We start from the raw sequence: 13,469 nt of genomic DNA, 5'->3' as shown, positions 1-13,469 counted from the left end.
CAGCATTTCTGAGGCACCTTGTCCCTATTTACAAACGTTATACCACAGTGTGCTATTCCATCTGTCAGCCCCTTTCTTGATTTTGTCTTTCCAACATTAGGCATCCCTGATTCGTTGGCGAGGTTTGCAAGCAATATTTTCGAGTTATTTGGCTTCTATTGGGATGGTCAAGAACGTGGCGTTTGCATAACACTACGCAGAGCACGAAGCACGTTATTAGTGCTTGTTTTATCTGCCTACCAAGACGACAGCTAGCGGCTATGCTACATCGCTTTTATTTCATCCCACTTACGGAACTGACCACTTCACAACTGCGACCTCACTCGCCACTGCAGTAGAACGTGACGAATACATTTGGCTTACCATTAGCAACAGGTTTCTACAGCCTAGGTCATTGTTGACTGGTCTAATTTGTCACGTGCCCACAGCTGCGCATGTGTTTGTGTTCGGTGTTTATATCCTCCGCTTCCATTTATTTACAGCTACCGCGCCCCCTTCATCAGCGCAGGGAGACGAACGAAATGTTTTTTCTTCAGTCAAAATGACCTCTCTGCCTTCTCTTTCTCTGTTGAAGCCAAATGAAAGATGCGATACATTCACTGTGGTATGGTCCACCTTGGCGAGAACTGATCAAGAGTGGGGGAGAAGAAAAGCCTCAGCATTGTTTTGACAAGTGGACTCCGACGACAACTTGCATTTTCTAAGAGCTGGTACATGGCTGAAGCATGCCTCATTGGCCAGCTGTCGGACAAGTAATATTTCTCTCCTCCTGTAAGTCCTTTATTGTATTAGCTACTGTATCGTGAAACATTGTAGCTTTACTTGTAATAAATTGATTGTCCTTGAGAATCGCATAGATCATCTGAGAGGTCTTCTTCGTTAGCCGCACGCAGAGCTTCAACGGTCTTGCCAAGTGGGTAATGCTTTTATCATCAATATTTTTAAACATTGAAGGTCAACTTTAGGCTTTTAAATGGAATTTTATTAAATAAAAGAGCCCGCGAAACAGCATTCCTCAAGCCCCAATATTTGGCACTGGGGCATATTGGGGGGTGGGGGGCAAATCCTTGACTTCTTTTGAAATATTCATGCTACTTTTCCGAGAGACGACCTTTCAGACGTGTCGGTCTCTTGCGTCAGGTTATTATCCACACAGGGAAGCCAAGCATGCCCCGCTGATACGTGCCTCCTCAGTGCTGCCTTGCTCGGCACGCTCAGCAGTCTCGGGATCTGCTCTGGCTTCGTCTTCACTGGAGCTGCTGGCCGACATAGCATCACTCTCTGGGGAAAAAATGCAGACGAGGGACAGCACAAACACCTTGAAGAACTCAGAAAAACCAACATAAGTATTCACGTAGTAAATGCACCAGTGATGACACCACGAAATAAATGTCTTGGGTGATCTTTTAGTGTGAATGATCTGCGTATTTGTATTTATTTTCATGTGTGTAGGCCTGGGCTTTTATGTTGAAGCAACCGCTGCGAAAGGAATGGGAGCGGAGAGTAAAGCGGTTAAAAATCGCAAGCACAAGTGTGCTTAATTGGTTCAAGTGGAGCATGCTCTTGGTAACGGCAGATTTCGCTGAAAGGTGACAGCGTTGGGCAACGAACGCACAATGCGCCGGTGATGCTTGCAATAACCAGCTTGTGGGTCAACGCAAATGTGAACATAGCAGCATTAGACACAATCAAGGAATATCTATACGTGAAGAAAGGTGTTTATTATGTAACAAAATATTCAGGTACATTTCAAGCTCTCATTTGCTTTTATTATATACCAATGCTGTCAAGACTCTGAACGTACACCGAACACTCATGAGGCACAGGGAACATGGCGATGGCAATGTGATTCCGGAATCAGTGGTAGCTCAACTTCAAAAGCTAGGAAACTCACCAGCCGCAATAAGGCCAAAGATGGCCAAGCCCACCAGGATCACTTTCAGCTGCATGCTTCTTTTGGTAAAGCTGTACATCAAAAGAAACAACCAGAAATTTCCCGGGGTGGCTTCACTTCTAAACTCATATTTTGCAATGCCCATGTGTCTACCACATACACTACAGCATAGCGTGACTTAAGGCTAGCTTGACCCGTTCTTAAAAACAATGACGACAGTTGGCAGAAAAGGCGCCTTCTAGAGCACTGAATGTTAAAAAAATCACTTACTCTGCTATTTCACAAAGCGTTGAGACACCTTCGCAGCTAACGTCACGCATAATGTGCACCATCCGGCATCTAACTGAGCAGAAGAGCTTGCCTTCATCATATCTCATTTTCTTCTACATTGTTCTTCGCACTTGGCGTGTTGTCTAGTCTTTCCTTGTATTTTCCATGTGGATTAGTGCACCAGCTGCTTCTTGCAATAAAAACTTCCTTTTATAATAAGTGCATGCTCTATACGAGTCGAATGAGCACTATAAACGCATACTGAATTGTGCATCTGTTAATTTCAATAGAAAGAAATCTAGATGTACAAACCGTGGTGGGATGGTAAAACTTCCATCATTGTACACAATAAACAAAGCCCTCTGATGTCTTACGCGAATAGCTTACATGGTCTACGTTAATGACATTCCTAAAATAAAATTTACCATAACAGTTACGTGCACAAATAAATTCCAAACTGTGCTTTCCACCTTAGACGTGTAGTATAAGGTATGAGCGCTGTCAAAATCTGAAAGTGGCAAAGCACAACATCCCTTTTATTGCGGCTCTTTTTTTACACAAGACATGCGTATTTCTCATCTTAATCTGCAAGCGTAAGCGTAATCAACGGAGATAAGAAATCTTTCCGAAAGCTATTTCAGCAGTAGTGGGGAAATACCAGGCGGAAAATTAGAAGTGGTCTTCATCCCAGTCCACTTACGGTTCTCAGAACACAGAAATCTGAGCTAGTTGGTAAGGATTCATTATGCAAAAAGGTGAGTTGTGCAGACAGGACACACGAGAACGTGTTGTCCCCTTCTCTTCTTTTGTGCCCTGCCTGCGCGGCTCACCTTTTTTGCATAAAGACAGATCTCATCATAGGTGAATCACGTGTACATTTGCTTTGCTTTACAACATGTGTGTGATACTACTGCAGACGGAGATCTTCCATCCATCTCTCTCCCCTTAACACCGATCAGACTTTGTACAGATCAGGATTTTTTGCCGAGCTCATGAAAGCGGGCTGCTCGCCATAGTTGTTCTTCCTCGTCCTACGTTGCGGTATAAGAACAAATGACTCTTGTTGCCTGTAATTCAGTCTTGGCCGAAAACATGTAGCCAGAAACTTTGTACTCAATATTAAATGACAGCAAGCCATTTTATTTCTGTTATGTTGCCTGTAGGCAACACTCGTCAATAATAGTATATACTATAGACAATTGTTTATCCTCAATGATACGCTTATTAACTGTTATTATGAGATTGGTATGATTTCCTGACGCTGCTAAGCAGTCATAAGTTCACCGGCTAGGATACTGCCAAATTCGAAATTTGAGCGCCGCTCTGTAGGTGTTTTTATTTCGCGATTTATTAAGTGGCGCGGGCAATGTCTCGGGCGTCACATTTCAAACAGTGCGAAGTTTGCAACGAGAGATCGCGAAAGCCAGCGTGTGGGTTACGCGTGTGGGTTACGCGTGGGCGCTTCTCACAGCACTCGCTGCAAACAGACCTCCCAGACGACACGTGCTACTCTGGTGCCATCTCGTGTCCATCGTCATCGCGCTAAGCTTTTCATCTCACGCTTTCGACATACCCTCCTTCTCCGCTTTTCTCCTCGTGGCTTTTATTCCCCGCTGCGCTCCACGTTCGCTCTTTATTCCTTCGTTGTTGTCACCCGCCCGGTTACGCCGACCGTCGTCGGAGAAACGGGCGCCAAAAGCTGCGCTCTAAAATTAATTTCGGAAGTACTGGAAGGGGAGCGAGTTGGTTTGCATTCGTATTTAGAAATGTTCGAAGCGACGTTAAATGACGCAGACAAAGGGCCGAGAAAGCAGAGCTTGTCCGCCCTGTTTTCATTGGTCACTCTGGGCGTATTTTGCGACGATTACAACCCTCTAATTTACGATAAGTTTAGGTGAATTGTAGTTGTGATTCGAAATAATCAACTTTCGATATATCCCGATTATAAATGTTAAAAGTTGTCGTATAGTGCTAATTGGCGTGCACGACGACAGAGGATACCTGAAGTTATGCAATATCAAGTAGCGTGCCATTCGGTTGTTTTCAATTGAAGATGAAAATATTTCACAAACAAAGAGGTCCTTAATATTCCGCAGGAAATACAGTGGTTGCTCAGTTTGTTCAGACCTGAGATTTGGCATTAGGAAGCAATGCGTTCTCGCATTCTTGCTCTTCCTATTGGTAGTTTACTGGGGGAAAAAAATGTGCAGTCACTTTAGCACTCGTGAAAGAGGATGAAGGAGAAAGCCACAGCGCTCGAGAGACATTCATTACATTGATTGACTTTTCTATTCGAATGCGTTGTTACTTCCTATTACTTGTTTTCTCCCACAAAAGGTCGTGGGTTCCTGTGCAGTAAATAGCTGCCTCTATTAACATCAAAGGTAGTGGGGTCGACTTTAGACTTTCAAGATGTCAATTAGAAGTCAACTTCATCCTCAAAAGTCGTTTGAATTGAATAGGACTTATGAACTCACCACCTCAATTTCTTATGCTGCAGCATGTGGCCTAAAGTAAATAATTGAATTCTTAGCTAAAGTCTGCTAATTACTCCATTGTGCATTTCGATTTCTCGTCAAATGATATCGACCTTTTAGAGTTGTCCATCTCAAAAACTAAAGTTGTGCTATATGCCAGAGGCAATTTATAAAATTCATCATCCATAAAAAACACCCTCTGTATAATTATAGTGAAATAAAGTTTTGAGAACTTGCGTAGGTCTCACCTCCGGAAAAGCTGATGCTCAGTTGTTTCTAGAGAGTCTACTATTTGGAAGTTCTCAGTAAATCGTAGATGGAACTCGCATTTTTATACGAGTAACGACTACTGCACGTGTTGAGCAAAATTCCAGTGACCTCTTTCCCGCAGGTTACTGCTTGTCAGCATATGATCTATTGCACCAAACGAAGCTAATTTCTGAAGTTTTGGACTGGTATTCGTCATGCTTGCTTTGTAATACGGTGACACACGAAGAACCCGCCATGATTGAGTTTGGCGAACGCTCTGTACTGTGTCCACTGCATAGCCCTTGGACCTCACCGTGGTAAGTACCTATAATAGCCGAAATGTATTTGTCCGTATGTAGACATAGCCAGACTTGATAAGGAGACTTGATTGTCAGTTCAAATTAGGCCGCCTCACACAATCTATCGAATGAGTGAATTAGTTCTAGAGCGGATCACTTCCCATCAATCACGCAACAATATCTTCAGTTAGTTATTTCTGTATACGAGTGTCTCAATTACTCGTGCAAGATAGAACTTACATTCGGTTTACATTTCTATACTTATGTGACAGCTAGATGCCGACATACCTCTGATGGCAGCACCAGACCGCGTACAATTGCTAGAACATACGACAAGGATCCTGAAACCAGAAAGGTATTTGAAAAATAGGAAGAAAGGTTATGAAAAAAAAACCGCGCAAGCGATTCGAATGAAGTCCCTGTAAATACATGCAGCAATCTTCATCAATACTAAATAGTTTCACCTCACAAGGCTAGCATTGAGAGACGCAACTTGTTTCCACCTACATACACACAAACACCAAATGTGTCAATGAATAAAATAATATGTTCGGCGAAACATTGTTCCTTTATAGAACATACACAGGCAGGCTGGTTCCGACAATTTTTTCTGATAGAACAACTTAGAAGACAATGCTACTCGGTTACAAAGAGTTAACGTTTGTACTGTTTCTCTTTTAATGTACTTTTGAGGTACTTCCCGCCATTTCACACGGTTGGATTCGTTTGTATATAGCCATTCTCCAATCTAGCTTGGTCACTAGCTAGTCTGTGGAGAAAGGAATAGCAAATCAGGCTGCTGTGCTGAAGAAATAAGGCTCGAAGCCAACTGTCAGGCCAACTTGGACCACTGAGTATCTGACAATGTGTACATATGCACCGCCCTTCAATGAAGCTCTTTCCCAACGACATAGCTAACCATAGATGCGGTAGCGACTAGCTAATGGTGTTGGATAAAAATTTTAACGTTGACTTGGAGCGCTGGGTCTTCAATGCACCTCTCTGAAGCCAACTTCAGTTACTGAGCATGTGTGTAACGAATTGGTTCGTATATTGCTTTAAACGCCGAGGTGTTGCCTCCATGCCAGAAATAAACAAAGCCACCTGTAGCTTAAGACACACAAACGACAAACTTTATAAAACGAAAATCAAGCATAAGCAAGCATCGTACTTGGTTTGGGTTCTCAAAACCTCCATGTCGGTTGACAAGACGCAAATGCAAACAGAGTGCGTGCAAGGACGTGCACAAGCCTAAAGCAAACTCCTGGCTTAACGGTATCCTGACAAATGAACATAGTTAACCGGAAACTCGTAGTTGATGTGATCAAAACTCTGGAATGAAAAAGTTCACTGATTCCCTTTTTTAACCTCATGTGAAGTTCGGATGGCGTAGGCAACGCAAGGGCACTCGCAGACGCTCGAAGATGGCCGAATTCTGCAGCTGTATTGTCGTCGAAGGGCCGCCCGCTTCCCTTGACAGCGCCAGAGACGCCACAGGTTGTCGGGCATCACCTCTTCCTGCCTTTATCGTTGTAGGCGGCCAGCCCCCAGGAAGAGCAGAGTCGGCAAGGTAGAGGCCTTAGGAGCCCGTTTACATGCACCTGAGAAGCTTCCACCTCTGAACCCTGGCTTTATTCGTTAATCGAACCCCCGACATGCCCCAGGTGCCCTTTTTTTTTTCTCTTTTCCCTTGCACGCTCTGGTACACACCGATAGTTCATTTGCTTTCTTTGTACTTTATTGTGGCGATCGCTGCGCTCGCTCCGACCCCATGCAGCCCGTCGTCGCGGTCACATTCCTTGCGCATTAAGCTCGCGTGGCGCTGTGCAATTGCATGCGTCCTCGATTATCGTATCAAGGCGAGTTAGGGCACATCAGCAGACAAGAAATCCTTTTTTAAAGTTTCCTCAACAGAATAAAAACATTCTAAATTAGCGTGTGACATGTTTACGGGGACGAAATGCCCACAATGTTAACAACCCAACATAGCTGGAACGGTCACGATAGTTCCCATAGTCCTATCTCGAGTAACAATGCACACGGCAAACATCTAGGTACATTGCATACTTCTAAAGAACACCATGCAAAATCAAACTTAGGCGCGTAGAACACTCATAAATTATTGCTCACCAAACACAATTATTTCCCCTGAAGATTGTAACAGTCGGCTAGCCGTTATCGAATGACACCTCGAGTCCATACAGCCTTTTCATCTGGGGCACAAGATATGCAAAATATTGTGCTCCAACATACGGGGTGATTGGAGTAATTGCGGCTGGTGCTCTGGCGCAGCAAACGACTGCCACATTAGAGACAGATAGCACAGTGACAGCATGAAAAGATTGTCTATAGTATCCCAGAGAATGCCAATGAGATTTCACGACAGTGTAATCATAATACACGAGCTGTCTGGGCACTAACGTCGATTCTGGCTCATCTGTGTCCATGAGAACGTGCGTAGCTTTGCTTACTCCGCTGTCATTTATTCCAATCCCATTATCAGTGATTTCACCTTCTTCAATTGAACTGTCCAAAGGCAGCGGACAGGCTAGACGGCAACCCCTATGTTGGGATTTAGGGAGCATCGCTTTGCAATTCGGTCCCTTTTTTTTCGCAATAAAGGAACTGCATCTCGGAGGTATCCTAGCTCCTGCAAAAACGGAATACATTTCCATTTACTAGGGCCACCTTGCAGTTTTTAACAGGCCATAATCTCGGTGTTGTCGTGAAAGAATAATTTGACTTGCTTAAGATACGCTTAAGATATGCCATTTGCTTAAGAGATGCAACTTCTTTTCTTCTGTTATAACAACGCATGGCACCTAACAGATATGTGCTATACATAGGAAAGCGCTGCAAAGCTTGTGGTGAACCTTTCCTGCTTTCTTCTCTAGCGCAGCTTACTTGATACCAGTAGAGCACAAGCGAACGAGTAAAATAGATGCATAGGCCACTTATTTGATAAAAAAGTAAGCAGCGTGTAAGAAAGTGTAAAATGAAGATTTCATTGTACCATGCGTGAATTTCTGCGCAGCCAGAATCGCATTCCCCTCCTCTTACAGGTTAAGTACATGCTCCCAAGTGTGCTTACCTAATCAAATAGAACATCGTCAGAGCCAGATGCTTTTCTTTACCCGTCGAAAAAGTTGCCACCACTTTAAAAAAATACCACAGTTATAGCTGCTGCTCGATTACATTTTGCGAACGGATTCAATGGCGTTCTTCGACTTAGGACACACCCCGTTTAGACACGTATTTTAACGTGAGGGTATATAGATCTTAAAAGCGATCAAATTTTCTATTGAGAGCTTTTCCATTAGTGGCAAGGAGATACAATGATCCCTTTCTTTTACTGCTCCCGTGCCCACTGATGTTGTGTGAAACGGTTTGCGAATGTTTGTCTATAGTGCGCTTGTTGCTATGCTGTGGGGACATTGAATCCAACCATAGTTCCAACACGTGAAGTGAATCATTTGCGGGAATCGACTGAATGCCGGATGATCCTGCTCAGCAAATGAACACTTGTTTTCGTTTACTGATAGACGTACACACTCGTTGGCTGCAAACTTCGAAAAATCACGTTGAACTAGCTGCACGTATCAAATCTAATAAAAATAGCCAGAAGACCATGGAAACCAAGATTGCCAGAATTTAGAAATGAATATACGACCTAGAAAAAAAAACTGATCTGGTCGACAATTTTTTCGCTATTATTTTTCGCTATTGCTATTGATAGAGTGGGCATGGCGCGGGCATCGTGAAAATGTGTCTGAAACATCCGTTTCTGTTTCTTGTGCAGGCCGTTCTTTTCGTCAAAGGCGCTTCGACGTCAACTGAACCATGCGTCAATGATTCCGTGGTGGGAGTGATGGAGCAGCACATACATTGGCTCAACGTTTCTTTGACAAGATCAACTCCGGACATGGACATGCGCGATGGTGCTACTGACGGATTTTCAGTGCCACCATCGGTAATGTTACCTTGTGAGAATGCTATAAAAAAAGAAGCATCACGGATCTTTGCCAGTGGGCACGGCACGGGCATCGTGAACATGCGTCCTAAACATGCGTTTCTGTTTCTTGTGCAGGTGAGAAACGATCGCCCCGTTCACTGTTATAGAAGTAACAATGTATACCCGCTGCTTGTGCCGTGCCCATGGCGAGTGGTTTCACTGTTTGCTGCCCCCCGGACAGGCCGCCAGTGGAATCTGAACCTGGCAACATTTAACGTTAGAACGTTATCTAGTGAGGCGAGTCTAGCAGTTTTATTGGACGAATTAGAAGGTAGTAAATGGGATATAATACGGCTCAGTGAGGTTAGGAGGACAAAAGAAGCATATACAGTGCTAAAAAGTGGGCACGTACTGTGCTACTGGGGCTTAGCGGAGAGAAGAGAACTAGGAGTCGGATTCTTGATTATTAAGGAAATAGCTGGTAACATACAGGAATTCTATAGCATTAACGAGACGGTGGCAGGTCTTGTTGTGAAACTTGAGAAGAGGTACAAGTTGAAGGTGGTACAAGTCTATGCCCCTACATGCAGTCATGATGAACAGGAAGTCGAAAGCTTTTATGAAGACGTGGAATCAGCGATGGGTAAAGTCAAAAGAAAATCCACTATACTGATGGGCGACTTCAATGCCAGGGTAGGCAAGAAGCAGGCCGGAGACAAGTCAGTTATAAAGACAAGTCAGACAAGTCAGTCAGTGATATATGGCATAGGCTGTAGGAATAGCAGAGGTGAGTTGTTAGTAGAGTTTGCAGAACAGAATAATATGCGGAAAATGAATACCTTTTTCCGCAAGCGGGTTAGCCGACAGTGGATGTGAAGGAGCCCGAATGGTGAGACTAGAAATGAAATGGACTTCATACTCTGCGCGAACCCTGGCATCATACAAGATGTAGACGTGCTAAGCAAGGTACGCTGCAGTGACCATAGGATGGTAAGAACTGGAATTAGCCTAGACTTGAGGAGGGAACGAAAGAAACTGGTACACAAGAAGCCAATGAGTTAGCGGTAAGAGGGAAACTAGAGGAATTCCGGATCAAGCTACAGAACAGGTATTCGGCTTTAACTCAGGAAGAGGACCTTAGTGTTGAAGCAATGAACGACAATCTCATGGCCAACTTTAAGGAGAGCGCAATAGAAGTCGGTGGTAACGCCGTTAGACAGGAAACCAGTAAGCTATCGCAGGAGACGAAAGATTTGATCAAGAAACGCCAATGTTTGAAAGCCTTTAACCCTACAGCAAGAACAGAACTGGCAGAACTTTCTAAGCTAATCAACAAGCGTAAAACTGCGGACATCGGGAACTATAATATGGATAGAATCGAACAGGCTCTCAGGAACGGAGGAAGCCTAAAAACAGTGAAGAAGAAACTAGGAATAGGCAAGAATCAGATGGGTGCGTTAAGAGACAAAGCCGCCAATATCGTTACTAATATGGATGAGATAGTTCCAGTGGCTGAGGAGTTCTATAGAGATTTATGCAGTACCAGTGGCACCAACGATGATAGTGGAAGAGAGAATAGCCTAGAGGAATTCGAAATCCCACAGGTAACGCCAGAAGAAGTAAACAAAGCCTTAGGAGCTATGCGAAAGGGGAAGGCAGCTGGGGAGGATCAGGTAACAGCAGATTTCTTGGAGGTTGGCGGTCAGAGTGTTCTAGAGAAACTGGCCACCCTGTATACGCAATGCCTCATAACCTCGAGCGTACCGGAATCTTGGAAGAACGCTAACATAACCCTAATCCATAAGAAAGGCGACGACAAAGACTTGAAAAATTATACACCGATCAGCTTACTGTCCGTTGCCAACAAAGTAGGTACTAAGGTAATCGCAAATAGAATCAGGAACACCTTATACTTCTGTCAACCAAAGGACCAGGCAGGATTCCGTAAAGGCTACTCAACAATAGACCATATTCATACTATCAATCAAGTGATAGAGAAATGTGCAGGATATAATCAACCCTTATATATAGCTTTCATTGATTACGACAAAGCGTTTGATTCAGTCGAAACCTCAGCAGTCATGGAGGCATTACGGAATCAGGGTGTAGATGAGCCATATGTAAAATACTGGAAGATATATATGGCGTCTCCACAGCCACCGTAGTCCTCCACAAAGAAAGCAACAAAATCCCAATGAAGAAAGGCGTCAGACAGGGAGATACGATCTCTCCAATGCTATTCACAACATGTTTACAGGAGGTATTCAGAGACCTGGAGTGGGAAGAATTGGGGATAAAAGTTGATGGAGAATGCCTTAGCAACTTGCGATTCGCTGATGATATTGCCTTGCTTAGTAACTCAGGAGACCAATTGCAATGCATGCTCACTGACCTGGAGAGGCAAAGCAGAAGGGTGGGTCTGAAAATTAATCTGCAGAAAACTAAAGTAATGTTTAACAGCCTCTGAAGAGAACAGCAGTGTACGATAGGTAGCGAGGCACTGGAAGTGGTAAGAAAATACAGCTACTTAGGGCAGATAGTGACCACGGATCCGGATCATGAGACTGAAATAACCAGAAGAATAAGAATGGGCTGGGGTGCGTTTGGCAGGCATTCTCAAATCATGAACAGCAGTTTGCCTTTATCCCTCAAAAGGAAAGTGTATGACAGCTGTGTGTTACCAGTACTCACATATGGGGCAGAAACCTGGAGGCTTACGAAAAGGGTTCTGGTGAAATTGAGGACGTCGCAACGAGCTATGGAAAAAAGAATGTGGGTGTAACGTTAAGGAATAAGAAAAGAGCAGATTGGGTGAGGCAGCAAACGCGGGTAAATGACATCTTTATCAAGAAAAAGAAATGGGCATGGGCCGGACATGTAATGAGGAGGGAAGATAACCGATGGTCATTAAGGGTTACGGACTGGATTCCAAGAGAAGGGAAGCCTAGCAGGGGGCATCAGAAAGTTAGGAGGGCGGATGACATTAAGACGTTTGCAGGGACAACATGGCCACAATTAGTACATGACCGGGGTATTTGGAGAAGTATGGGAGAGGCCTTTGCCCTCCAGTGGACGTCCCCTCCAGTGGAAGGCCTAATTTCTTGGAAAAATGGCCGCCAGAGGAGCAGCGTGAACTCGAGCGGCTTTAGAGACTAGGAAAACTGCCTTAAAATATTTTGACTTGGGGGAAAGCTTCGTTAACAAACTATAACACGGCAATCAGCACTCGAATACGACGAGAGAAATTATTGAGACGTGGAAAATTCCCTTGAAATAAATCTGGTTTGCGATACAAATGCTTGTATGTATTGAACCTCTTAAAAGATGAGGGGGGGGATATGCGCTCACCGAGAAGGCGTCGACAGCACGAGACCACCACCGGGCTCCTGACAGAGATGTGGAGAACTTCGCTGCCGGAACGAAGCCTCCCCTCTCCGCCGGCCAAGAGCGCAAAACGCGCTTTCCGATCGCTCAAGGTTGCGCGGCAATAGTATTACAAGTTAGTATATACAAGTTAGTATATGTTTAATCATTGGTAACGCTTCTGAAACGGTGCCGCAGACAGAAGAAAATGTTTTAAGTTTAATCTGCCAATCTCTAGAAATAACCTTATCTGACGATAAGGTGGGTGGGCGGATTAAGGTGGCGAAAGTTAGGTGGGCGGATGACATTAAGACTTTTGCAGGGACAACATGGCCACAATTAGTACATGACCGGGGTAGTTGGAAAAGTATGGGAGAGGCCTTTGCCCTGCAGTAGGCGTAACTAGGCTGATGATGATGATGATGACTCCTGCTGTATCGGGGTGCTTCCATGCCTAGAAGCCTTATTTGTGCTTTTGTGTGAATTCCTGCTGTTAATATGCGGCGATGTCAAGCGGAATCTGGGTCGCATGAATGATCAACTTACGGAGATGCACAATTTAATGAAGGACATGCATGAACGCTCAATTTGATTGAAGCTACACAGATGACGATCTCAAGTGACATCTTGGAGCTTAAGAATCAGCAACAATCATTTACAAAAGATATTTCTACCACAGTTACACGTCTAGAATCTGTCGAAAAGCGGACATCTATCTTGGATGATGTACAGTGCGAATTAACAACAATGCGTAAACTAACTCGAAACCGAGGCGCTTAGGCTACGCGCGTGTTATAATGAAGCAGAAGATCGCTCTCGGAGGGACAAGTTAGTATTTTTTTAATCGATGGTAACGTGCAGCAGACAGAAGAAACGGTGCAGCAGACAGAAGAAAATGTTTTAAGTTTAATCTGCCAATCTCTCGAAATAACCTTATCTGGCGATAATATTGCGTGCGCGCATAG

The 13,469-nt window shown here is 44.1% G+C and overlaps 1 protein-coding gene across 1 annotated transcript; it reads right to left on the bottom strand.

The window, feature by feature from the left end:
• Positions 1-960: 960 nt before the first annotated feature.
• On the bottom strand, positions 961-2,289 carry LOC139052779 (uncharacterized). Its single transcript, XM_070529854.1, has 3 exons — positions 2,165-2,289; positions 1,895-1,965; positions 961-1,281 (listed from the first exon to the last, which is right to left on the bottom strand). Exons 1-3 carry the CDS (start codon positions 2,269-2,271, stop codon positions 1,145-1,147), a joined length of 315 nt encoding a protein of 104 aa, XP_070385955.1. The 5' UTR covers positions 2,272-2,289; the 3' UTR covers positions 961-1,144.
• Between the last annotated feature and the right edge of the window lie 11,180 nt (positions 2,290-13,469).

This window comes from Dermacentor albipictus, unplaced genomic scaffold (genome assembly GCF_038994185.2).
Source record: "Dermacentor albipictus isolate Rhodes 1998 colony unplaced genomic scaffold, USDA_Dalb.pri_finalv2 scaffold_33, whole genome shotgun sequence".
In the NCBI taxonomy this organism is placed as follows: Eukaryota; Metazoa; Arthropoda; class Arachnida; order Ixodida; family Ixodidae; genus Dermacentor; species Dermacentor albipictus.
This window is presented reverse-complemented; position numbering and strand designations above follow the sequence as displayed.

Coding starts and splice junctions, on each gene's coding strand:
- LOC139052779 (XM_070529854.1), bottom strand. CDS start 2,271: ATGAGATATGATGAAGGCAAGCTCTTCTGCTCAGTTAGATGCCGGATG. Junction 1,966..2,164: donor ACGCTTTGTGAAATAGCAGA/GTAAGTGATTTT, acceptor TTTGATGTACAG/CTTTACCAAAAGAAGCATGC. Junction 1,282..1,894: donor CTTTGGCCTTATTGCGGCTG/GTGAGTTTCCTA, acceptor TTTTTTCCCCAG/AGAGTGATGCTATGTCGGCC.